Consider the following 24,917-nt stretch of genomic DNA (forward strand, 5'->3'; position numbering starts at 1 on the left):
AAGGGCCTACAAGATGCGACTGCCGGCAGATTCCCGGGGGCTGAAGAAAAGATTGCGGGCCACATACGGCCCGGAGGTTCCCCACCCCTGTTCTAGATGAATCCAGTGTTTTACTTAGAACTATTGATGAACTTGCAGCAATCACCTCCAGTTGTTCAGTAGCAGATTTTATTCTGACAACTATTATTACTCTACAAACCAGTATACAATATTAGTGACGAAGGTGTAATGTGCAGGATGATGATTATATTCAGAGGTCCTTCAGGTCTTTCTGAATGTTCCACAAAGTGTCAGCGCTGTTCTTCAATTGAGCAACTTCATCGTCTCGTAGCTTCTGATTCACCACCTCAACCAGCCCCTGACCATTCAGGACACAGGGAAGACTGAGGAAGACTTCGTCATTAATGCCATAGAAGCCCTGGGGAGAAAAAAAAAAAAAAAAAAAAAAAAGTTTCTATTTAATGAAATCTGATCGTTTAAAGGAGAAACCCATTAGTCAACCTCAAAACTATGGCATGGAAAGTGTTAAGATTTACTTGTTAGCTAAGGGATTACTGCAAACACACACTACCCTTCTCACCCTGAGACTTGTACAGGGCTGTATACTTCGTCAAATCTTGCGGGAGTGACCTTCCCTGTAATATAGGCTGGTTGCAAGACTTCTCCTGCACCACCTCTTCCTACTCCCCTCACCACTTTTCCTTGAGATGGTTTTCCACTCCATTCCTCATCTCACCTACCCAACCCACCCAAGAAATGAAGGGAGGAGCTTGATTGCTGTCCCCCCCCCCACCCCCTCCTCCTCCTCTCATGCAGGGAAATTGGGGGGGGGGTGTCTGACCTCTGGAGCCCCCCCACCTGTGTCAGAGCCAAAGTTTATTGTGTGCACTGCTGCTCTATTCATTCTAATGGGGTGTGCCACAGTATGGCTGAGTGCTGTCACCTCCATTGCCTGCCCTACTTTATGAATGAAAACGGTAGTGGGCATGATCAACCTCCACTCCAGCTCTTTGGAGCCCCAATTCTCAGGATTCTTGGGGTAAGTGCAGAGACTACATTGATTGTGAAGTTATGAATACCTGTGAGGAATATGACATCCATACATGCCAGTCACTGCCACTTCACATTTATACACATCCTGCCCTGCAGCAATAAGAAGTCACCCAGATCTGGTCACCAAATGGCAGGTGACAAAAGCCAATTAAGACTAAGGGAGAATCTCTAACCAGAGAAAGCCTTGCGCCGATACTTAATCTCAACCTACACGTAACTAGCTTTTCTTACCTTTACCATTGTGGAAACTGGATGTACCCGACACAGGTTCTTTGTTATGGATTCAGACAGGTCAGCCACACTCATGCCAATGGCCCAATTGGTGTACCCCTTCAGCTTGATCACTTCGTAAGCACTACAATGATGGATCAGTGTTAAGAAATTTCTTATCTTTACAGCTTGATTGAATGGAAATTTTTGTACTTTACATTGCAGAAGGCAACAATGACAGCTGGACGGTGCCATGATGAAGCTCACATGAAGGATTAAAGGTATCCTTGGCTTTGAGAAGCCTATTCTCCAGTGACTGTACTACAGCCATGAAGTTAAACCATGTTCATCAATGTACAAAGCAAGTGGTGCATACAGATTATGAAGCATCAACGGCACCTCTTTCAGACCTGGCGATTGCTGGGACCTTAGGAGACCCCATCAGCTGAAATTTCCCCTTAAACTAGGGCTAGTATACCAGACAGTTACAGGCGAAATACGAGGGGCTGCTAAGTCTTTGTGATAGTTTTTGTGGTAATGATGGAAGCCATGTGTCTAATAGGTTTTCTACACATGGGAAAGCAAAATGGTCTAATGCGATGTTCTCAGCAACTGAGAGCTGAGTAGTGAAAACTCTTGTTTCTTCAAGGGAAGTCTGTAAAGCATATTCATGGTGATATGTTGCAGACTTTGGGGTGGGGGGGGGGGGGGGAGGGGGATGGGGTTGTGTGAAGTCAATGCCCTTCATATTCCACAATTAAGAACTGGGTTGCCAAATTTAAAAAACAGGCCACTTCACAGCACCAATGATGAGGAACGTCTTGGACGACCGAGAGTGGTTGTTCTGGAGATCGATGCTGTGCACAACCTCATACTGGAGAGCCCACGAATTTCAGTTAAAGCAGTAGCAGACATCATTGGATTTCCCCATGAACGCATTTGTGTTATTATCCATGAACATAAGAAAGCAATCTGCAGAGTGGGCCCCCAAATGTTTGACAACAGATCAGAGAAGAATGCGAGTGAAAGCTTCCCAGTCCATTTGGCAGCGTTTCCGGGCTGATAAGAACTTCCTGGATCAACTGGTCACTATGGATGAGACCTGGATTTATTTGTATGACCCTGATAACAAGGAGCAGTCAAAAGTGGTTCTCCTCGCCCAAAGAAGTTCAGGGTGCGAAAGTCAGCCACTAAGGTGATGGTGTCTGTTCTGGGTTAAGGAGGGCATGCTGTTAGTGGACTACCTTCAAAAGGGTTCCACCATCAATGCAATGTATTATATTGAACTTATGGACCAATTTAATGCAGCTCTGAATGCCAAAAGGCGCAGCAAGCTGTCCAAAGGAATCTTGTCCTGCAGGACAACGCCTCTGCTCACACTGCACAAGCGACCATGGCAAAACTGGCAGAGCTGAGCTTCCAGCTGGTTGACCACCCACCTTATTCACCAGATTAAGCTCCCTCTGATTGTCATCAGTTTCCAAACCTGAAGAAACCCTCAAGGGTACCACATTTCACACCATTTCTGATGACATGGCTAGTACGGGTGCCTGGTTTCAGGCACAACCAAAATACTTTTCTGCTAGACTTCCAGAACTTTGAATACCGATGTAAGAAGTGTGTTGTCATCAGTGGAGATTATGTGGAATAAATGTAAAGTGTCATCATCCTCCTATCTTGTTTCTTTCTGGCTAAAGCCAAAGACTTACCAGCCCCTTGTAGCCTGTAGATCTACATTTCTTGTTTACTTAATTTCTAGGTATATAGTGTTCCTTAAAGAATTTAAAGCTGGGACAAGAAGGATTTAGATACAGCCATTCTGTAGCTTTTAAGCCTTGCCGCCATTACCTGTCAACCACCTGCTTGTGAACTTCCTTCCAGTTCTCAGGGTCCTTGTCAGTTCCAATATCAGGGTTCAGGGACTGTAGGGAAACACCGGCCACATTAACACCACTCCAGACAGGGACTGGAAACAAAGTGATAGTATGAGTGTATTTAGTTACAAGCCAGGCCTTGTCATCCGTACATATCCTTCCCAAAAATAGCCACTCACCACTAGAGTCTCCATGCTCTCCTAGGACAAACCCATGGCAGCTGCTAGTATGGACCCCGAGCTTCTGAGAAATCAGATAGCGAAATCTTGCAGAGTCTAGGTTGGTTCCACTTCCTATGACACGACTCTGGGGCAAACCACTCAGCTTCCATGTGACGTAGGTCATGATGTCAACTGCAACCAGATTTTATTGTAAAAATTCCACAAATGGGCTCCACACCTAGGAATAATAGAATTCGAGAAGTACCTGGATTGGAGACTACAATCAGTGTGGCATCAGGGCTGTACTTCACAACCTGTGGAATGATGAACTTGAAGACATCGACGTTCCTTTGTACCAAGTTGAGACGGCTCTCTCCCTCCTGTTGTCGAACGCCACCGGTGACCACCACAATCCTAGAATTTTTAGTCACGGAGTAGTCTAGAGTGGGAAGAAGTAAAAACCATGTAACGCTACAATGGAAGTCAGGACTTATGAAGCTCCTCAACCCCCAAAGACCACAAGTTAAGAGTTTAAAGCATTATTCCCATCTTTATAAATTGGGATATATGACTAGTATTTACTAGTTAAAGTTTGCAGACATTCTAGAAGTATTAACCTTTATAGCATGTTGCCTTGGAAACAGACCACCTCTGATGGACAGCCAGGCACTGTACTAAAGAGCTTGTCAGAACGGATTAAGCTAGTTCAGAATTGCTGGAGCGTGCTATTACCTCCAAATCCTAGCCAGCTTCAGTGCCTACAACCAGCAATGGTCAGTACCTTGTTATCAAGCTAAACAATTTTTTTGTTTACGTCTCAATGGTTGCAAATTTAAATCAGTAAGTTGTAGGAACCCTTATATTAAAAAAAAAAAAAAAAAACACACACACAACATCGTTACGACAATGGAAATGACCCTTTGTGCAGGTCCTAGGGTAACCAACTCTTGGAAACTGTATATTCACTAGTTAATTCAATATTTCAGATGTTCCCTGTCCTATTACCTGATGTCCCATATGAGAGTACATGTGTGGCACCCCTGAGTACATCAGGGTGCCACATGGAACTGCATCCTGTCACCCAGGGTGCAGGGGGTGCCCTCCATGGTTCCAGGTTCCTAAGAAACCAGTGTAACTACCATCAGCACACATCCCAAATCACACCATGACCTGTCAGACACCAGTTGGTTGGTTAAGCTGGAATAGGGCCACCCACCTAAGGGTCAGGCAGACTGGTGGGAGGGACGGAAGTTGAGAGAGCCCTCAGTGAGTAGCTCCCGGGGACCTTGGAAGGGTGCAACGGACATAATCAAGGACTGCCGGCATCAGAAATCCAAAAGAACTGACCGGTACCGAGCACGATGGGGTCCCTAGGTTAGGAGCCGATTCAACGTCCTGATAACCTTGGAGGGAGAGTCTTTATGAACTTCCCTAGGAGCTCAGAGATTGAAGGAGACAGCACACTGCAAGGTGAGGGGGGGGGGGGGGGTGGGTGGAGAAAGACAGAGCCTTCCAGTAATGCGGCCCACTAAAATCCCAAGTGCCAGCTATCAAGAGCACAGCTACACTAAAAGCAACAGCTTCAAGCCAAGGGGCCACAACAGAACTCGTGCACAGAGGCGGCTTCAGATTACCAAGTGACACCGGTGGGAGCGGACACCTGGATGGGCTCCCCGCAGTGACTGATGCAGAGACTTTGGTTTATCTTCAGTGTGTGCTTTAGGCTATGTGCGCACTAGAGCTTTTTACCTGCGGATTTACCCGCGGATTTGCCCTGGAAATTTGAGAAATGTCTGCAATCTTTGTGCAGACATTTCCCATGAAATTCAATGAGAAAAAAAAAAAAAAAAAAAAAAAGTTGTGCGCACTGTGCGGATTTTTCTCAAGAAACTTTGAGAAAATGTGCATGTCCATTAATTTCCGCAGGTGCCTGCGGTATTCCAGGGGTATTCCGCAGGTAGCAATGATGTGCGGTATAGCACCGGAATAGCCGCGAATTACCTGTGGGAATGCTCATCGCTGCCTGCGGTTTTGCAGGAAGCGATGTCATTATGCCAGGAAGAGGAGGCGGAGCAGAGTAAACACCCACGTCACATGCCCTGGACGCCGCACAGAAGCACTTCCGTGCGACCTCCAGGTGCCCGTGCAGTCTGTGTCCTGCTCCGGCCTTGCGGCTGCCTGCACTGCAGGGTGTCAGTGTCTGCCCGCAGTGTCAGCAGCCTGTCACGCGGCAGCGCAGGCAGACACTGACACCCTGCAGTGCTGGGAGCCGCGGGGATGACGATCGCTGCTGTCAGGAGGTGAGATCATTACCTGCTGTGACGATCTCCTGCCTCCTGACGTCACTGCCGTCTATGCCCGTCTCGTGAGCGGCCCGAGACTGTCACTAGCGGTGACGTCACAGGCTCTCGCGATTTCTTCTGACAACGCGGCGGGCATAGAAGTCAGTGACAACGTAGACGTCAGCAGTACAGGAGATGATCACAGCAGGTAATGATCTCATCTATGCTCCTGATGGCAGCGCTCGTCATCCCCTGCAGTGACCTGAGCTGACCTATTGATGTTAGCTCAGGTCACTGCATTGCTCTCCCAGCCAATGGGGAACATTCTGTTCTTCATTGACTGGGACAGCGACTATGGTATGGATCGCCGTGCCCCCCCCTTATTGGATTACGCCGGACGTGGAATTGATTGTGCTCTTTTCAATAAATTGGTTAAAGGGGGAATGTTTTGGGGAGAGTTTTCAAATAAAACTTTTTTTGTTGTCTATTTTTTAATTATTACTGACCGAGTTGGTGATGTCGGGTATCTGATAGACGCCTGACCTCACCAACCCCAGGGCTTGATGCCAGGTGACATTACACATCTGGCATCAACCCCATATATTACCCCGTTTGCCAACGCACCAGGGCGCGGGATGAGCTGGGGCAAAGCGCCAGGATTGTCACGTCTAATGGATGCGCCACTTCTGGGGCGGCTGCGGCCTGCTATTTTTAGGCTGGGGAGTGTCCAATAACAGTGGACCTCCCTAGTCTGAGAATATCAGACCCCAGCTCTCCGCTTTACCTTGGCTGGTGATCCAATATGGGGGGGGGGGACCGCACGTTTTTTGTTTTAAATTATTTATATAATTTAAAACAGCGTGGGGTGCCCACTGTTTTGGATTATCAGCCAAGGTGAAGCTGCCAGCGGTGGTCTGCAGCCGTCTGCTTTACCCTAGCTGGCTACAAAAAAATGGGGGGACCTCACGTCGTTTTTTTTTTTAATTATTTATTTTATGGCTAAATACAAGGCTAAGCACCCTTTAGTGCCACATGAAAGTCACTAAAGGGTGCCAGCTTAGAAAATGCAGGGGGTGGAACATTATATAGGTTTTTCTCATCTATCTATCCATCTATCCCTCTATCTATTCATCTATCCCTCTATCTATCTATTCATCTATCCATTGTCTATCGATTACCTTTATTATTTATTGCAGGGACAAACCTGCGGCAAATCCACGGCAAATCCGCATGCGGATTTTTTCCGCAGGTCCGGAAATCTTTCACTGGCAGAAGTTTCTCAAGAAATTTTCTTGAGAAAATTCACATTTCTAGTGCGCACATAGCCTTATAGTTCTCATCCAGCATGAATACCCAGTGAGTACCCTGGTCCCCTGCACCTTGCGCTCCCAAATATCCCACCAATACCCCGGAGGCCGGGGCCTTCCCTGCCTGTGGAGGGACTGACACCTTGCTGCGCCACACCATCCGCCCTGGTACTCCTTCCAGCAGCGGCAGTACTCCCATTACCACAAACCACAGGTGGCGTCAAACTTCTCCCCTGTAAATAATCTCCTTTCAAGGATAGGAGTGTCTGCCGAGCCTGGGTCCAGACCCCTCGAGACACGACCACCCTGGATCAGAGCACCTCTAGTCTGTGCTGGGGGTGACACATGGCTACCCCATACAACCTATTCATACCCTCAGACTTTTTTGCTTGTGCCATGGTAAATGGAGTTGAGGTTGTGCCTCAGCCCTAAAAGTTTACTCCTCACCTTTGTCAGCAACAATGGTTGGTGTCTTAAGGAACAGGCTTCCATGTTGCAGGTCCAGCATCTCACCCCTCAATTTGTCTTCCAAGATGTCAACCAAGGCCAGTTCATCAGCAAGCTCCTGTTGAAGAAATAGGCTGTTAATACAGTCAGGCCAAGTTTATAGATCTGTGAGGTCAAAGTATGGAAGACAGTTGCAATAGGGTCTTATGTGGGAGAAAGTCAGTAATTGTATAGTGGTCACCTGGTGGGGAGCGGTTGTGTACCCAAAACCATAGGAATTTGCTCAAATGTGGATGCTGTGACCCCTCTGCTTGCAGAGATAGAAAACAGGACATTAAGAGTTAAAATCCACTGCTGATTGAGGATATTGACAAGGTGTGAAGAGGGCAAGCAAGGTTAGTTGTTTATTAGGTCTATGTGTACAAGTGTAGTAGTTCCAGTCCTAAAGTGTTTACTCTGAAACCTGTAGGCCTTACTACATGGAATATGGCCACCTGGCTTGTCCTCGTCACATCTTCTCCATTGGCCATTTACCCTTAGCCTCCTGTTTTCCCCATCTCTGATGTCAAAGTATGGGTAGCTCAATGCTCAGTGGTGACCTCCATTGGCTGCCTTCATTCAAGGCTAGTTTAGCTAGATGTGATTAGTTGATAGCACAGGAACACGCTCTACATGGCCATCAAGTCACCACTGATCAGGTGTAGGCCATTTTTCGAAAACGGGATAAAGCTAAAACTTTAGATGATTAACTCGTTTATTGGTATTATACCTCAGCTACATTCACTTCAGTTGAGTCAAGTTGCAAAAACAGACAACCTGTCATTAGGTTTTCCCATCCCCTTTCATCTATTCTGGTAACATTGCCACCAGGCATGGCCCGTCTCAGTCTTTGGTCTGGATTAAGGAATATTTTAATAGACCATACACACAAGTCATTAAATGCTGGTCAATTTTTTTTTTAAAGACAATTTTATATAAGGATCTGAGGACAAATTGATAGATGGACTGTCATCTGTCCCAAACAGCCTCATAGACATTAGGCTGCTTTGGTCCAGTCAGTTGTGAGACAATACAATCCGTTTTGTTTTCTATAGTAACCATCTTGTCTTATAACTGAATGCCATAGGGTTCAGATAACACTGATGGTGGGGAGGCTTCACATTTCTATACAGCCCTATGGCTCTTCTTGGTACATTGTAATTTCTTTGTTTGAGGTACTAGATAGGCTGGTCACATGATGTAATAAAGCAGACTGTACACCATGCTTGATTTATCCAAGTGCTTGTAAAACAAATCTTATTAATTTTGAGTTCCAAGGGCATAGGATGAATTTCCCTGCATTTTATTAAGAAGAGTTGTGCATATAAAGACATAAATACCGGTATATAGTGATCAGACATTGGAAGTCTTAAAAACACATGCATGTCTTTGTATGCACAACTATTAACTAGAATAACCTGTATTGTTTGGGGACTCAAGCATTTGTCTCCTTCTGCAGACATTGTACTTTCTATGCAACTATAGACTGATGTTCCCTCTGTGCTTCAGACAAATGGTTGCTGAAGGTCGTGGTCACGCGCTTTGTGAGTGGTTATATTTGGCACATACCTTCTGCAGGATGCTGATGATACAGGCCATGCCAACTTGCCCGACACCTACGACTGTTATCTTGTTTCTTGGAGCGGCGGTCTTATCAGACGCGACGCAGCTCAGCAGTTTTGCTTGTACAGTTGCCATGGTTGATTACTAAAAAGAAAGGACATTACGTTGAATGCAATCAGAAATCCTGAAAACTACAACTGCTTCCATCAGTGAATGGAGGCCAGAACCTTATTCCAAGCAACTGGCACATTTACAAAAGTATATGTAGCGCCCCTGAGCCACTCAGTGCACTACTCGGTACTGCATCCTCGGCAAGGATGCAGGGCCTACCCCCTGGGACCTGGAACACCAGTGCCAGTAGCACCTACACACTAAAAATCCTAGTTCTACGACACCAGGGGGCATGGACTAGTCAGACACAAGGGGATGGCCACCCAGAGGGCGGAGCCAGACCAGGGGACTAGACAACCTGGTGGGAGTGGACAGTAGTCAAAGACCGTAGTGGAAATAGGAGAGTGAGGTGCCTAGAGCTGGGTCATGCAATGGTGACCCCGGTGGCACAGGAGCGTGGTCGCCAGGGTGGGTATACCCAAGTACTGCCGGGACCAGAGCACCGACGGGGCACAGGGCCCTAGGTCAGGTGACAGTTTCATACAGCCTGGCAAATACCTGCACAGTGAGGAGACCTTCATGGACCTCACAGACCTACAGATCCAGGGGCATCAGCAGTAAAGCAAGGATCATGGTTCGGGACAGACGAGCCCTATAGGGTCCACACCGCCCGCTGTATGGACGAGGAGACTGCCACAATAAGGGCCAGTCGGGCCCCCAAATTACGGGGACCCAAAACACAGAGGGTGCTGAGGACAGAGCAACCAAGTCATCAAACTGGCACTGGAAATACAGGGACCTGAACCAGCCATCCAAGGCTTCAGAGCGATTAGAGACTATTACAAGCCCAGTGTGGCCTCCCTTATTCCGGCGCTTCCACTACACGGCTCCCTGGGCTCAGCCCTACCTGCGGAGGGCCTACCACCACAGCTGCTACTTACTGGGCTGCTTAGTGTAGTTTTGATAAAAAAAAAAAAAAAAAAAAACACAGGTTAGCAGTAGGTCATCATTACAGGACTACTTTGTGTGCTGCCAGGTAGTCCAGCATATTCATGAGCTCTGCAGTAGAGAAAAACATTGATTTTATCAAAATAGCAAACAGCACAGTAAGTGACATATCGCTGGAATCAGGATCTCCGTCTCTATAATATGCTGCTTTCAGATTGGGGGGGGGGGGGGGGGGCGGCACAAAAACCTGGTGACAGATTTCCTTTAAGCCTCTTTCTGAACTACAACTGGCGAACAGCGACCATGTAATTTAACCCTTAAATAATGACATTTATTGAAATTGTGACTCTAGATATAAGTTTTTTCCAAATTAAATTAGAGAATGCACTACAAAATGCATGTTTAAGTAGGTCTGGAATAGAACCAAGGGTGGATGTGATATTTGGTTTGCACATATGGCTTCTCATGCAGTTTATTAGTATTTTTGTTGTGCAACTTTTAAGTCGTTACTCATAACCATGTAATCCTCCCCCTGTATGGTGCGTGCATCCAGCCCCATAGCAATGGAAGCAATGTGGCTTGTGTTAATCCTACGTCAAGGTCATATTTCCATGTCAGGAACTGCTGCCCTGACAGAAGTGGAAACTATTCTATGTATTGTTACTGATAGGACCACTGTCAGGGCACAGTCACACTCTGGACTGGAGAAAGGTTGTGAGGGGAACTTATGATAGACCACCATTCTGGACCAGAGAGTCATGTTCTTAGGTTGGTGTCACTTGCGAGTGCTTCACGTGTATCTCACGGTACATCACCCGGCATGGACTCACTCCTCACAGGAGCGGGTCGGTTGCATGCATCTCTATGCAGCCGAGACACTCCTGTGAGGAGAGTGTGGCCGTTACGGGTGATGCACCGCGAAACACGCGCAAGATACACGCAAGGCACTCACGTGTGAAACCAGGCTTAGGCTAACAGTGTCATGTGTACAGTTGGGACCACCACATGTAGTAATCATTGACCTGGCCAGACACAAGTAAGCCATCTGCTAAACCATCATTTGGCCAACTGGTCCCTCTTGATCCACCATAGATACAAGAACGTGGCCTTGAGTGATTTAACGGGGAGGCGAAAGGAGCCACTGAGGACCAGATCTTGAGGTTTCAGTGGCCTCATCCCCAATATCCAGCAGTTGGGAAGCCACCCCCCCCCCCCCCCCCCTCTCTTATATACATCAGACCCCACCAACTTATATTTATGAGGTCCTTTGTTCTATAGGAGGCCATGAGATTTGTCTGCAGAACATTGGCACTGCTAACTAAATTTGATGTTTTGTGGTCACAGTAGGGCCTCATTAAAATTGTCTGTTGCCCATAGCAACAGTTCCACTTTCATTTCTGAATAAATGAAAGCTGCTTTGTGATTGGTTGCTTTGGTCAACGATGGCAGAGTTCTGAAAGCCATACTCTGGTTGCTATGGGCAACAGACCATTTCTTTTAATAAACTTAATGAGGCTTAAGGGCTTCATCACATGCAAGTCAAAATTAATGCCATTTCATAAGTCACTGCTCTTGCCTTCGTTCCTTTAGACAGTTTTGCCACAAAGTTAGTCAGCTGGATTAGTGAATGGCGTGCAGATAACCCTCATTTACGGCCAGCTGCCTTCACTGCCACATTAAAGGGGTAGTTCACTACTCTGCAATAGTGGCCACATCTCTAAAACTGATAGAAAAAGCCTTCCTTAAATACTTTGTTCGGCCAATTCTGACCAAGTGGTGCTATTGCGTTCCTCATCCCTGTGAAGTGACCCCCGCGGGCTCCGTAACCTCAGATCTGGTGAGGTTACGTCAACTTCCAGTTGACCAATCACTGAGCCCAACCCCAGTCTTCCTGAGTGACTGGGCTGCATTATGCCGCTCATCACAGCCCAGCATCGCTCCTGCTTGCGGTGCTCTGCATCAAAGGAGATGGCCCAGCATGTCATTTGCGCTATCTTCTTTGATGCAAAGCACCGCAAGCAGGAGCGATGCTGGGCCATGAGCAGCGAAACGCCACCAACCAGGGCTGTGGAGTCGGTAAGCCAACCTTCGACTCAGACTCAGACAATTCTCTTACTCAGACTCTTACTCAGACTCAGACTCAGACAATTCTCTTACTCAGACTCTTACTCAGACTCAGACTCAGACAATTCTCTTACTCAGACTCAGACAATTCTCTTACTCAGACTCAGACAATTCTCTTACTCAGACTCAGACAATTCTCTTACTCAGACTCAGACAATTCTCTTACTCAGACTCAGACAATTCTCTTACTCAGACTCAGACAATTCTCTTACTCAGACTCAGAACAATTCTCTTACTCAGACTCAGACAATTCTCTTACTCAGACTCTTACTCAGACTCAGACTCAGACAATTCTCTTACTCAGACTCAGACAATTCTCTTACTCAGACTCAGACAATTCTCTTACTCAGACAATTCTCTTACTCAGACTCAGACAATTCTCTTACTCAGACTCAGACAATTCTCTTACTCAGACTCAGACAATTCTCTTACTCAGACTCAGACTCAGACAATTCTCTTACTCAGACTCAGACTCAGACAATTCTCTTACTCAGACTCAGACAATTCTCTTACTCAGACTCAGACTCAGACAATTCTCTTACTCAGACTCAGACTCAGACAATTCTCTTACTCAGACTCAGACAATTCTCTTACTCAGACTCAGACAATTCTCTTACTCAGACTCAGACTCAGACAATTCTCTTACTCAGACTCAGACAATTCTCTTACTCAGACTCAGACAATTCTCTTACTCAGACTCAGACAATTCTCTTACTCAGACTCAGACAATTCTCTTACTCAGACTCAGACAATTCTCTTTACTCAGACTCAGACAATTCTCTTACTCAGACTCAGACAATTCTCTTACTCAGACTCAGACAATTCTCTTACTCAGACTCAGACAATTCTCTTACTCAGACTCAGACAATTCTCTTACTCAGACTCAGACAATTCTCTTACTCAGACTCAGACAATTCTCTTACTCAGACTCAGACAGTTCTCTTACTCAGACTCATTACTCAGACTCAGACTCAGACTCAGACTCAGACAATTCTCTTACTCAGACTCTTACTCAGACTCAGACTCAGACAATTCTCTTACTCAGACTCTTACTCAGACTCAGACTCAGACAATTCTCTTACTCAGACTCTTACTCAGACTCAGACTCAGACAATTCTCTTACTCAGACTCAGACAATTCTCTTACTCAGACTCTTACTCAGACTCAGACTCAGACAATTCTCTTACTCAGACTCAGACTCAGACTCAGACTCAGACAATTCTCTTACTCAGACTCTTACTCAGACTCAGACTCAGACAATTCTTACTCAGACTCTTACTCAGACTCAGACTCAGACAATTCTCTTACTCAGACTCTTACTCAGACTCAGACTCAGACAATTCTCTTACTCAGACTCAGACAATTCTCTTACTCAGACTCAGACAATTCTCTTACTCCAGACTCAGACAATTCTCTTACTCCAGACTCAGACAATTCTCTTACTCAGACTCAGACAATTCTCTTACTCAGACTCTTACTCAGACTCAGACTCAGACAATTCTCTTACTCAGACTCTTACTCAGACTCAGACTCAGACAATTCTCTTACTCAGACTCAGACAATTCTCTTACTCAGACTCAGACAATTCTCTTATCTCAGACTCAGACAATTCTCTTACTCAGACTCAGACAATTCTCTTACTCAGACTCAGACAATTCTCTTACTCAGACTCAGACAATTCTCTTACTCAGACTCAGACAATTCTCTTACTCAGACTCAGACAATTCTCTTACTCAGACTCAGACAATTCTCTTACTCAGACTCAGACAATTCTCTTACTCTGACCTCAGACAATTCTCTTACTCAGACTCAGACAATTCTCTTACTCAGACTCTTACTCAGACAATTCCTTACTCAGACTCTTACTCAGGACTCAGACTCATCGACAATTCTCTTACTCAGACTCTTACTCAGACTCAGACTCAGACAATTCTCTTACTCAGACTCAGACATTCTCTTACTCAGACTCAGACAATTCTCTTACTCAGACTCAGACAATTCTCTTACTCAGACTCAAGACAATCTCTTACTCAGACTCAGACAATTCTCTTACTCAGACTCAGACAATTCTCTTACTCAGACTCAGACAATTCTCTTACTCAGACTCAGACATACCTCAGTCTTCTCTTACTCAGAATCTACTCAGACTCAGACTCAGACAATTCTCTTACTCAGACTCAGACAATTCTCTTACTCAGACTCAGACAATTCTCTTACTCAGACTCAGACATTCTCTTACTCAGACTCAGACAATTCTCTTACTCAGACTCAGACAATTCTCTTACTCAGACTCAGACAATTCTCTTACTCAGACTCAGACTCAGACAATTCTCTTACTCAGACTCAGGACTCAGACAATTCTCTTACTCAGGACTCAGACAATTCTCTTACTCAGACTCAGACAATCTCTTACTCAGACTCAGACAATTCTCTTACTCAGACTCAGACTCAGACAATTCTCTTACTCAGACTCAGACAATTCTCTTACTCAGACTCAGACTCAGACAATTCTCTTACTCAGACTCAGACAATTCTCTTACTCAGACTCAGACTCAGACAATTCCTCTTACTCAGACTCAGACAATTCTCTTACTCAGACTCTTACTCAGACTCAGACTCAGACAATTCTCTTACTCAGACTCAGACAATTCTCTTACTCAGACTCAGACAATTCTCTTACTCAGACTCAGACAATTCTCTTACTCAGACTCAGACAATTCTCTTACTCAGACTCAGACAATTCTCTTACTCAGACTCAGACAATTCTCTTACTCAGACTCAGACAATTCTCTTACTCAGACTCAGACAATTCTCTTACTCAGACTCTTACTCAGACTCAGACTCAGACAATTCTCTTACTCAGACTCAGACAATTCTCTTACTCAGACTCAGACAATTCTCTTACTCAGACTCAGACAATTCTCTTACTCAGACTCAGACAATTCTCTTACTCAGACTCAGACAATTCTCTTACTCAGACTCAGACAATTCTCTTACTCAGACTCAGACTCAGACAATTCTCTTACTCAGACTCAGACAATTCTCTTACTCAGACTCAGACAATTCTCTTACTCAGACTCAGACAATTCTCTTACTCAGACTCAGACTCAGACAATTCTCTTACTCAGACTCAGACAATTCTCTTACTCAGACTCAGACTCAGACAATTCTCTTACTCAGACTCAGACAATTCTCTTACTCAGACTCAGACTCAGACAATTCTCTTACTCAGACTCTTACTCAGACTCAGACTCAGACAATTCTCTTACTCAGACTCAGACAATTCTCTTACTCAGACTCAGACAATTCTCTTACTCAGACTCTTACTCAGACTCAGACAATTCTCTTACTCAGACTCAGACAATTCTCTTACTCAGACTCTTACTCAGACTCAGACTCAGACAATTCTCTTACTCAGACTCTTACTCAGACTCAGACTCAGACAATTCTCTTACTCAGACTCAGACAATTCTCTTACTCAGACTCAGACAATTCTCTTACTCAGACTCAGACAATTCTCTTACTCAGACTCAGACAATTCTCTTACTCAGACTCAGACAATTCTCTTACTCAGACTCTTACTCAGACTCAGACTCAGACAATTCTCTTACTCAGACTCAGACAATTCTCTTACTCAGACTCAGACAATTCTCTTACTCAGACTCAGACAATTCTCTTACTCAGACTCAGACAATTCTCTTACTCAGACTCAGACAATTCTCTTACTCAGACTCAGACAATTCTCTTACTCAGACTCAGACAATTCTCTTACTCAGACTCAGACAATTCTCTTACTCAGACTCAGACAATTCTCTTACTCAGACTCAGACTCAGACAATTCTCTTACTCAGACTCTTACTCAGACTCAGACTCAGACAATTCTCTTACTCAGACTCTTACTCAGACTCAGACTCAGACAATTCTCTTACTCAGACTCTTACTCAGACTCAGACTCAGACAATTCTCTTACTCAGACTCTTACTCAGACTCAGACTCAGACAATTCTCTTACTCAGACTCTTACTCAGACTCAGACTCAGACAATTCTCTTACTCAGACTCTTACTCAGACTCAGACTCAGACAATTCTCTTACTCAGACTCTTACTCAGACTCAGACTCAGACAATTCTCTTACTCAGACTCTTACTCAGACTCAGACTCAGACAATTCTCTTACTCAGACAATTCTCTTACTCAGACTCAGACAATTCTCTTACTCAGACTCAGACAATTCTCTTACTCAGACTCAGACAATTCTCTTACTCAGACTCAGACAATTCTCTTACTCAGACTCAGACAATTCTCTTACTCAGACTCAGACAATTCTCTTACTCAGACTCAGACAATTCTCTTACTCAGACTCAGACAATTCTCTTACTCAGACTCAGACAATTCTCTTACTCAGACTCTTACTCAGACTCAGACTCAGACAATTCTCTTACTCAGACTCAGACAATTCTCTTACTCAGACTCAGACAATTCTCTTACTCAGACTCAGACAATTCTCTTACTCAGACTCAGACAATTCTCTTACTCAGACTCAGACAATTCTCTTACTCAGACTCAGACAATTCTCTTACTCAGACTCAGACAATTCTCTTACTCAGACTCAGACAATTCTCTTACTCAGACTCAGACAATTCTCTTACTCAGACTCAGACAATTCTCTTACTCAGACTCAGACAATTCTCTTACTCAGACTCTTACTCAGACTCAGACTCAGACAATTCTCTTACTCAGACTCTTACTCAGACTCAGACTCAGACAATTCTCTTACTCAGACTCTTACTCAGACAATTCTCTTACTCAGACTCTTACTCAGACTCAGACTCAGACAATTCTCTTACTCAGACTCTTACTCAGACTCAGACTCAGACAATTCTCTTACTCAGACTCTTACTCAGACTCAGACAATTCTCTTACTCAGACTCTTACTCAGACTCAGACTCAGACTCAGACTCAGACAATTCTCTTACTCAGACTCTTACTCAGACTCAGACTCAGACAATTCTCTTACTCAGACTCTTACTCAGACTCAGACTCAGACAATTCTCTTACTCAGACTCTTACTCAGACTCAGACTCAGACAATTCTCTTACTCAGACTCTTACTCAGACTCAGACTCAGACAATTCTCTTACTCAGACTCTTACTCAGACTCAGACTCAGACAATTCTCTTACTCAGACAATTCTCTTACTCAGACTCAGACAATTCTCTTACTCAGACTCAGACAATTCTCTTACTCAGACTCAGACAATTCTCTTACTCAGACTCAGACAATTCTCTTACTCAGACTCAGACAATTCTCTTACTCAGACTCAGACAATTCTCTTACTCAGACTCAGACAATTCTCTTACTCAGACTCAGACAATTCTCTTACTCAGACTCTTACTCAGACTCAGACTCAGACAATTCTCTTACTCAGACTCAGACAATTCTCTTACTCAGACTCAGACAATTCTCTTACTCAGACTCAGACAATTCTCTTACTCAGACTCAGACAATTCTCTTACTCAGACTCAGACAATTCTCTTACTCAGACTCAGACAATTCTCTTACTCAGACTCAGACAATTCTCTTACTCAGACTCAGACAATTCTCTTACTCAGACTCAGACAATTCTCTTACTCAGACTCTTACTCAGACTCAGACTCAGACAATTCTCTTACTCAGACTCTTACTCAGACTCAGACTCAGACAATTCTCTTACTCAGACTCTTACTCAGACAATTCTCTTACTCAGACTCTTACTCAGACAATTCTCTTACTCAGACTCTTACTCAGACTCAGACTCAGACAATTCTCTTACTCAGACTCTTACTCAGACTCAGACTCAGACAATTCTCTTACTCAGACTCTTACTCAGACTCAGACTCAGACAATTCTCTTACTCAGACTCTTACTCAGACTCAGACAATTCTCTTACTCAGACTCTTACTCTTACTCAGACTCAGACTCAGACTCAGACAATTCTCTTACTCAGACTCTTACTCAGACTCAGACTCAGACTCAGACAATTCTCTTACTCAGACTCTTACTCAGACTCAGACTCAGACAATTCTCTTACTCAGACTCTTACTCAGACTCAGACAATTCTCTTACTCAGACTCTTACTCTTACTCAGACTCAGACTCAGACTCAGACAATTCTCTTACTCAGACTCTTACTCAGACTCAGACTCAGACTCAGACAATTCTCTTACTCAGACTCTTACTCAGACTCAGACTCAGACAATTCTCTTACTCAGACTCTTACTCAGACTCAGACTCAGACTCAGACAATTCTCTTACTCAGACTCTTACTCAGACTCAGACTCAGACTCAGACAATTCTCTTACTCAGACTCTTACTCAGACTCAGACTCAGACTCAGACAATTCTCTTACTCAGACTCTTACTCAGACTCAGACTCAGACTCAGACAATTCTCTTACTCAGACTCTTACTCAGACTCAGACTCAGACTCAGACAATTCTCTTACTCAGACTCTTACTCAGACTCAGACTCAGACTCAGACAATTCTCTTACTCAGACTCTTACTCAGACTCAGACTCAGACTCAGACAATTCTCTTACTCAGACTCTTACTCAGACTCAGACTCAGACTCAGACAATTCTCTTACTCAGACTCTTACTCAGACTCAGACTCAGACAATTCTCTTACTCAGACTCAGACAATTCTCTTACTCAGACTCAGACAATTCTCTTACTCAGACTCAGACAATTCTCTTACTCAGACTCAGACAATTCTCTTACTCAGACTCTTACTCAGACTCAGACTCAGACAATTCTCTTACTCAGACTCTTACTCAGACTCAGACTCAGACAATTCTCTTACTCAGACTCTTACTCAGACAATTCTCTTACTCAGACTCTTACTCAGACAATTCTCTTACTCAGACTCTTACTCAGACTCAGACTCAGACAATTCTCTTACTCAGACTCTTACTCAGACTCAGACTCAGACAATTCTCTTACTCAGACTCTTACTCAGACTCAGACTCAGACAATTCTCTTACTCAGACTCTTACTCAGACTCAGACAATTCTCTTACTCAGACTCTTACTCTTACTCAGACTCAGACTCAGACTCAGACAATTCTCTTACTCAGACTCTTACTCAGACTCAGACTCAGACTCAGACAATTCTCTTACTCAGACTCTTACTCAGACTCAGACTCAGACAATTCTCTTACTCAGACTCTTACTCAGACTCAGACAATTCTCTTACTCAGACTCTTACTCTTACTCAGACTCAGACTCAGACTCAGACAATTCTCTTACTCAGACTCTTACTCAGACTCAGACTCAGACTCAGACAATTCTCTTACTCAGACTCTTACTCAGACTCAGACTCAGACAATTCTCTTACTCAGACTCTTACTCAGACTCAGACAATTCTCTTACTCAGACTCTTACTCTTACTCAGACTCAGACTCAGACTCAGACAATTCTCTTACTCAGACTCTTACTCAGACTCAGACTCAGACTCAGACAATTCTCTTACTCAGACTCTTACTCAGACTCAGACTCAGACAATTCTCTTACTCAGACTCTTACTCAGACTCAGACTCAGACTCAGACAATTCTCTTACTCAGACTCTTACTCAGACTCAGACTCAGACTCAGACAATTCTCTTACTCAGACTCTTACTCAGACTCAGACTCAGACTCAGACAATTCTCTTACTCAGACTCTTACTCAGACTCAGACTCAGACTCAGACAATTCTCTTACTCAGACTCTTACTCAGACTCAGACTCAGACTCAGACAATTCTCTTACTCAGACTCTTACTCAGACTCAGACTCAGACTCAGACAATTCTCTTACTCAGACTCTTACTCAGACTCAGACTCAGACTCAGACAATTCTCTTACTCAGACTCTTACTCAGACTCAGACTCAGACTCAGACAATTCTCTTACTCAGACTCTTACTCAGACTCAGACTCAGACTCAGACAATTCTCTTACTCAGACTCTTACTCAGACTCAGACTCAGACAATTCTCTTACTCAGACTCAGACAATTCTCTTACTCAGACTCAGACAATTCTCTTACTCAGACTCAGACAATTCTCTTACTCAGACTCAGACAATTCTCTTACTCAGACTCAGACTCAGACTCAGACAATTCTCTTACTCAGACTCTTACTCAGACTCAGACTCAGACTCAGACAATTCTCTTACTCAGACTCTTACTCAGACTCAGACTCAGACAATTCTCTTACTCAGACTCAGACAATTCTCTTACTCAGACTCAGACAATTCTCTTACTCAGACTCAGACAATTCTCTTACTCAGACTCAGACAATTCTCTTACTCAGACTCAGACAATTCTCTTACTCAGACTCAGACAATTCTCTTACTCAGACTCAGACAATTCTCTTACTCAGACTCAGACAATTCTCTTACTCAGACTCAGACAATTCTCTTACTCAGACTCTTACTCAGACTCTTACTCAGACTCAGACTCAGACTCAGACTCAGACAATTCTCTTACTCAGACTCTTACTCAGACTCAGACAATTCTCTTACTCAGACTCTTACTCAGACTCAGACAATTCTCTTACTCAGACTCTTACTCAGACTCAGACAATTCTCTTACTCAGACTCTTACTCAGACTCAGACAATTCTCTTACTCAGACTCTTACTCAGACTCAGACAATTCTCTTACTCAGACTCTTACTCAGACTCAGACAATTCTCTTACTCAGACTCAGACTCAGACTCAGACAATTCTCTTACTCAGACTCAGACTCAGACTCAGACAATTCTCTGACTCAGACTCAGACTCAGACTCAGACTCAGACTCAGACTCAGACTCAGACTCAGACTCAGACTCAGACTCAGACTCAGACTCAGACTCAGACTCAGACTCAGACTCAGACTCAGACTCAGACTCAGACTCAGACTCAGACTCAGACTCAGACTCAGACATATATTGCTTATAGTTAGGTGAAAAATTTATTGTAGTACATGAATATGTGTATGTGAACATCAGACATTTAATAATTTTTATGATACAATAATCAAGATATTTGGATAGAACATAAAATATATTTATTGGAATACAACTTTAGAACACAAAAAACTGTAATAAATTGTAAATATGTAATACACTATGTAATATACAGTAGATTACATATATATCTTGTGTGTGTGTATATACACTGTATATATATATATATATTATATATATTACATATTTACAATTTATTAGTTTTTTTGTGTTCTAAAGTTGTATTCCAATAAATATTTTATGTTCTATCCAAATATCTTGATTATTGTATCATAAAAACAATTAAATGTCTGATGTTCACATTGTACTACAATAAATTTTTCACTTAAATATAAGCATTATACTAAATGTTGTTATTTAGTAAAATATTCAGCACATTCTGCATTGCACTCCTGTCCCCAATTTATTATATATTTTAGGAGTCAGAGTCGGTGCATTTTATACCGACTCCGACTCCACCAAAATGAGCTCCGACTCCGACTCAGACTCCACGACTCCGACTCCGACTCCACAGCCCTGCCACCAACAGCCCAGTCACTCAAGGAGACTTGGGCCGGCCTCAGTGATGTCAGTTCAACTTCCAGTTGACAAGAACTCACTGGATCTCAGGTTTCGGAGCCCAAGTGTCACTTCATTGGGGATGAGCAGACCGCAATAGCGCTGCTCACAAGCAGAATTTTCTAAACAAGGTATTTAGAAGAATACTTGTCTTTCAGTTTACAGGGATGTGGCCACTATTGCAGGAGTAGTGAACCACCCCTTTAACATGCAGGTGGTACTGCCATCAACTGGCAGCTAAACAGTCAGGACAACTGGTGCCACATCCACAGCTCTGGAGGAGTGTAACCTAATCCACATCCTGCATACTCTGTCAACGTGTGAATGGCTGCCAGCCAGCAAGAGCGCCACACGCAACAGCAAACGGCAGCCATTCATTGAGTAATTTACACAAACTTTGCTGCATTTTAAGTGCAGATTTGTCACAAAATGTGAAGGAAATCCTTATGCCAGCAAAGTCAATGAGAAACCTGACGTGTCCTGCAGATGTTGCGGGAATACATATTTAAATCCTCATCATTTCAATTTCAGCTTTTTTTCACCCCAAAATGCATATAACACATAGAATAGGTGTTTTTCCTGCAAAGAGGTGCAGAAATTTCTGCAACCGAATACTGAACATGTGCACGTAGGTTACAGATCTGGAATTTTAGTGCAAGCTCCTTTAGGATGTAGGCCACACAAGAGACAGGGTTTATCCCTAAAATACACCGATTTGCCAACTGATGCAGAAGGCCCCATTGATAGAGATGTGTCGAACATTCCGCATTCTCTTCTGTTCGGAGTGTCCTTCTGCATCAGTTAGCAAGTGGGTCAACGTTTTTTGGGCGCACGAATTCCCTTTAGGCTAGGTTCACATTTCTGTTTTAAATCAGTCAGGTCCATCAGCGATGGATCTGTCGTTTTTTAGATGGCAGCTGACGCAACGGATGTGTTTTTCACAGGAATCCTGTGAAAAAAAAACTGCGTCAGTTTGACGGATCCGTAGTGATCCGTTTGGGACAGCCTAGTGGGTGTGCCAAACATGCTCAGTAGAGCATGACGGAATCCAGTACTGGATTCCGTAGTAAGATGGAATCCAGCACCATAGACAAACATTACAAGCTTGACGGATTCCTGCGCGGTGCGTTAGTTTTGACAGCACAAAAACGTTACATTCTGCGTCGTTTCCACCCAGTGGTCAGTCCAAAGACTACTGATGCACCGCGCAGCGGATGTAACGCAAGGTCAGTCGCAATCTGCCACTCATACAAGTCTATGGGAAACAGAATCCGCCAAACTGATTCCGTTGTTTACCAGAGCCGCGGATTGTGACTGATACAAATTGACGGAAATGTGAACCTAGCCTTAGGCTACTTTCACACATCCGGTTTGAGCACTGTGGCTCAATCCGGCTGTGCAAGCTATGCAACGGATGCGGCGAAAACACCGCATCCTTTGCATAAGTTTTTACATGCGGCCGGTCCGGTTTTTTTCCGGTTGCGGCATGCTACTGAGCATGTGCAGTGGAAAAAACCACATGCGGCGGCCGGATGCGTTTTTTTTACGCATCGCGCCGCATCCGGTGTCCATAGGCATGCATTGAAAATGCGTCGCAGCGGCCGGATGTGGCGCGATGCGGGTTTTTTTGCCGGAGCAAAAAAAACGTTGCAGGGAACGTTCTATCGGGCCGCGGCATCGGCTAAATCTGCCGCATGCGGCAAAAACTGGACCGAACGCAAGCCCCTGCGGCACTAATGCAAGTCTATGCAAAAAAAAAAAAAAAATAAATAAAAAACACGCAACCGGCGGCAAAAAAAAAAACGGTTGCGGTTTTTCTGCAGAGCGCCGTATTGTGCCGCAGAGCAAATACCGGATGTATGAAAGTAGCCTTACTCTGAGCACAAGAAATGAAAAATGTAAAGTTCTACAATTGATCAGAGTTAGAAGTCTGAGACGTGCAAGCCCATTCATTCTTTCCGAGTATGGCCAGCCTACTATGTGTAAACTCACAACCTGGGGAATATTTTTTTTTGGGGGGGTTTTTTTGTTTCTGATGTAGAACAGCTCATTTCCTGCCTAGTTCCAGTAACTGGTTAATCTGCTCCATCCTGAAGGCCATTGTACAAGGAGACTGTATTACCTTCCTCTACCCGGTTAAAAGGGTGACGTGCACCGGTCTCTGTTGTGAGGCACTACTATGTATGGATTTTGAAGGCCCTTTAAGTGCAGGCGTGTAGATCTGGCAGGCATCCAGCTCAGGCTCTACAATGAGGCGGCCTGTGCAGGATTGCACGTAAAGCACAAGATGTGTACCAATAATAAGAGGTTACGCAATTGCGCCAGTATAGACACGAAAGGGTTTAACGGCAGAACTACAGAATTCAGCATCATACAGGCGAGACGTGCCAGAGGATCAGAGTGTAGGGATCACGGCCAAAATACAAGGGTCACCCAGGGCATCCTGGTCCTCTCATTAAGATACCAGCATAGGAGCACAGCCATCTAGGAAATTCGCAAAGAAAAGCAACAGCACAAGCAAGACTATCCCCCCTCCAAGAGAAGAAGGGCACAATGGCAGAGTACATACGTGTGGAGTCGGATTCTGTGAGGCTTCTGCTGTCAGAATGAGGCAGAGGAGTGGTTACAGCCTCATTACTTCAGACTACATCACTACAGACAGACACACCCCATCACCTCACTCAATCCCCTCCAAGGACAACTCTACAAGGGCAGCACAGGCCCAGCCCTTCTTCATACGCCTCCTGGGCCTAAAAAACATTGCCAGCACCATACAGGAGCTCATTGTTAGAAAACTAAAAGAGGTCTTCTAGTCAGAGGATAGAAAAACAAAGGCTGACACTGCAGAACACACCGATAAGAAGCCAGCATGGCAGATAAGGGTTAACCATGTAGCAAAAAAGACTAGGTATCACAAAAAGTATGTCACGCTGAATTAATCTATATGTTTACTTGTTTCCATAGTGGAAGTCTGCAGATAGTCACGTTTTCCCTACAGACAGTCGCTTTCTTTCAATCAGGCCAACCGCTCCGACAGACAGCTTCCGCATAGAGAAGGATGACAGTCAAGGAGAAGTGGGTGCAACTGTGGCACCCCTGAGGCTTTAGTCACCACAGAGGTACTGCACCTCAGCCAGACGTGTGACATCCCATCCTGGGTACAGAAGAGGTAATCCACCGGTACGCACACAACCTCAATTAGCAGCTCTCCACCGGGTCAGGGCTTG

The 24,917-nt window shown here is 44.4% G+C and overlaps 1 protein-coding gene across 1 annotated transcript; it reads right to left on the minus strand.

The window, feature by feature from the left end:
* Positions 1-151: 151 nt before the first annotated feature.
* Positions 152-24,366, minus strand: LDHB (lactate dehydrogenase B). Its single transcript, XM_075344269.1, has 8 exons — positions 24,260-24,366; positions 8,943-9,080; positions 7,335-7,452; positions 3,564-3,737; positions 3,317-3,490; positions 3,112-3,229; positions 1,285-1,408; positions 152-418 (listed from the first exon to the last, which is right to left on the minus strand). Exons 2-8 carry the CDS (start codon positions 9,069-9,071, stop codon positions 251-253), a joined length of 1,005 nt encoding a protein of 334 aa, XP_075200384.1. The 5' UTR covers positions 9,072-9,080; positions 24,260-24,366; the 3' UTR covers positions 152-250.
* Between the last annotated feature and the right edge of the window lie 551 nt (positions 24,367-24,917).

Source organism: Anomaloglossus baeobatrachus, chromosome 4 (genome assembly GCF_048569485.1).
Source record: "Anomaloglossus baeobatrachus isolate aAnoBae1 chromosome 4, aAnoBae1.hap1, whole genome shotgun sequence".
Classification (NCBI taxonomy): Eukaryota; Metazoa; Chordata; class Amphibia; order Anura; family Aromobatidae; genus Anomaloglossus; species Anomaloglossus baeobatrachus.

Bases quoted from the DNA above. Each gene is read 5' to 3' on its own strand.
- LDHB (XM_075344269.1), bottom strand. From the start codon at position 9,071: ATGGCAACTGTACAAGCAAAACTGCTGAGCTGCGTCGCGTCTGATAAG. The intron at 3,491-3,563 runs GTACTTCTCGAA...ATCTGGTTGCAG, and splicing joins GATTGTAGTCTCCAATCCAG to TTGACATCATGACCTACGTC. The intron at 3,230-3,316 runs GTGAGTGGCTAT...CTTTGTTTCCAG, and splicing joins AGAGCATGGAGACTCTAGTG to TCCCTGTCTGGAGTGGTGTT.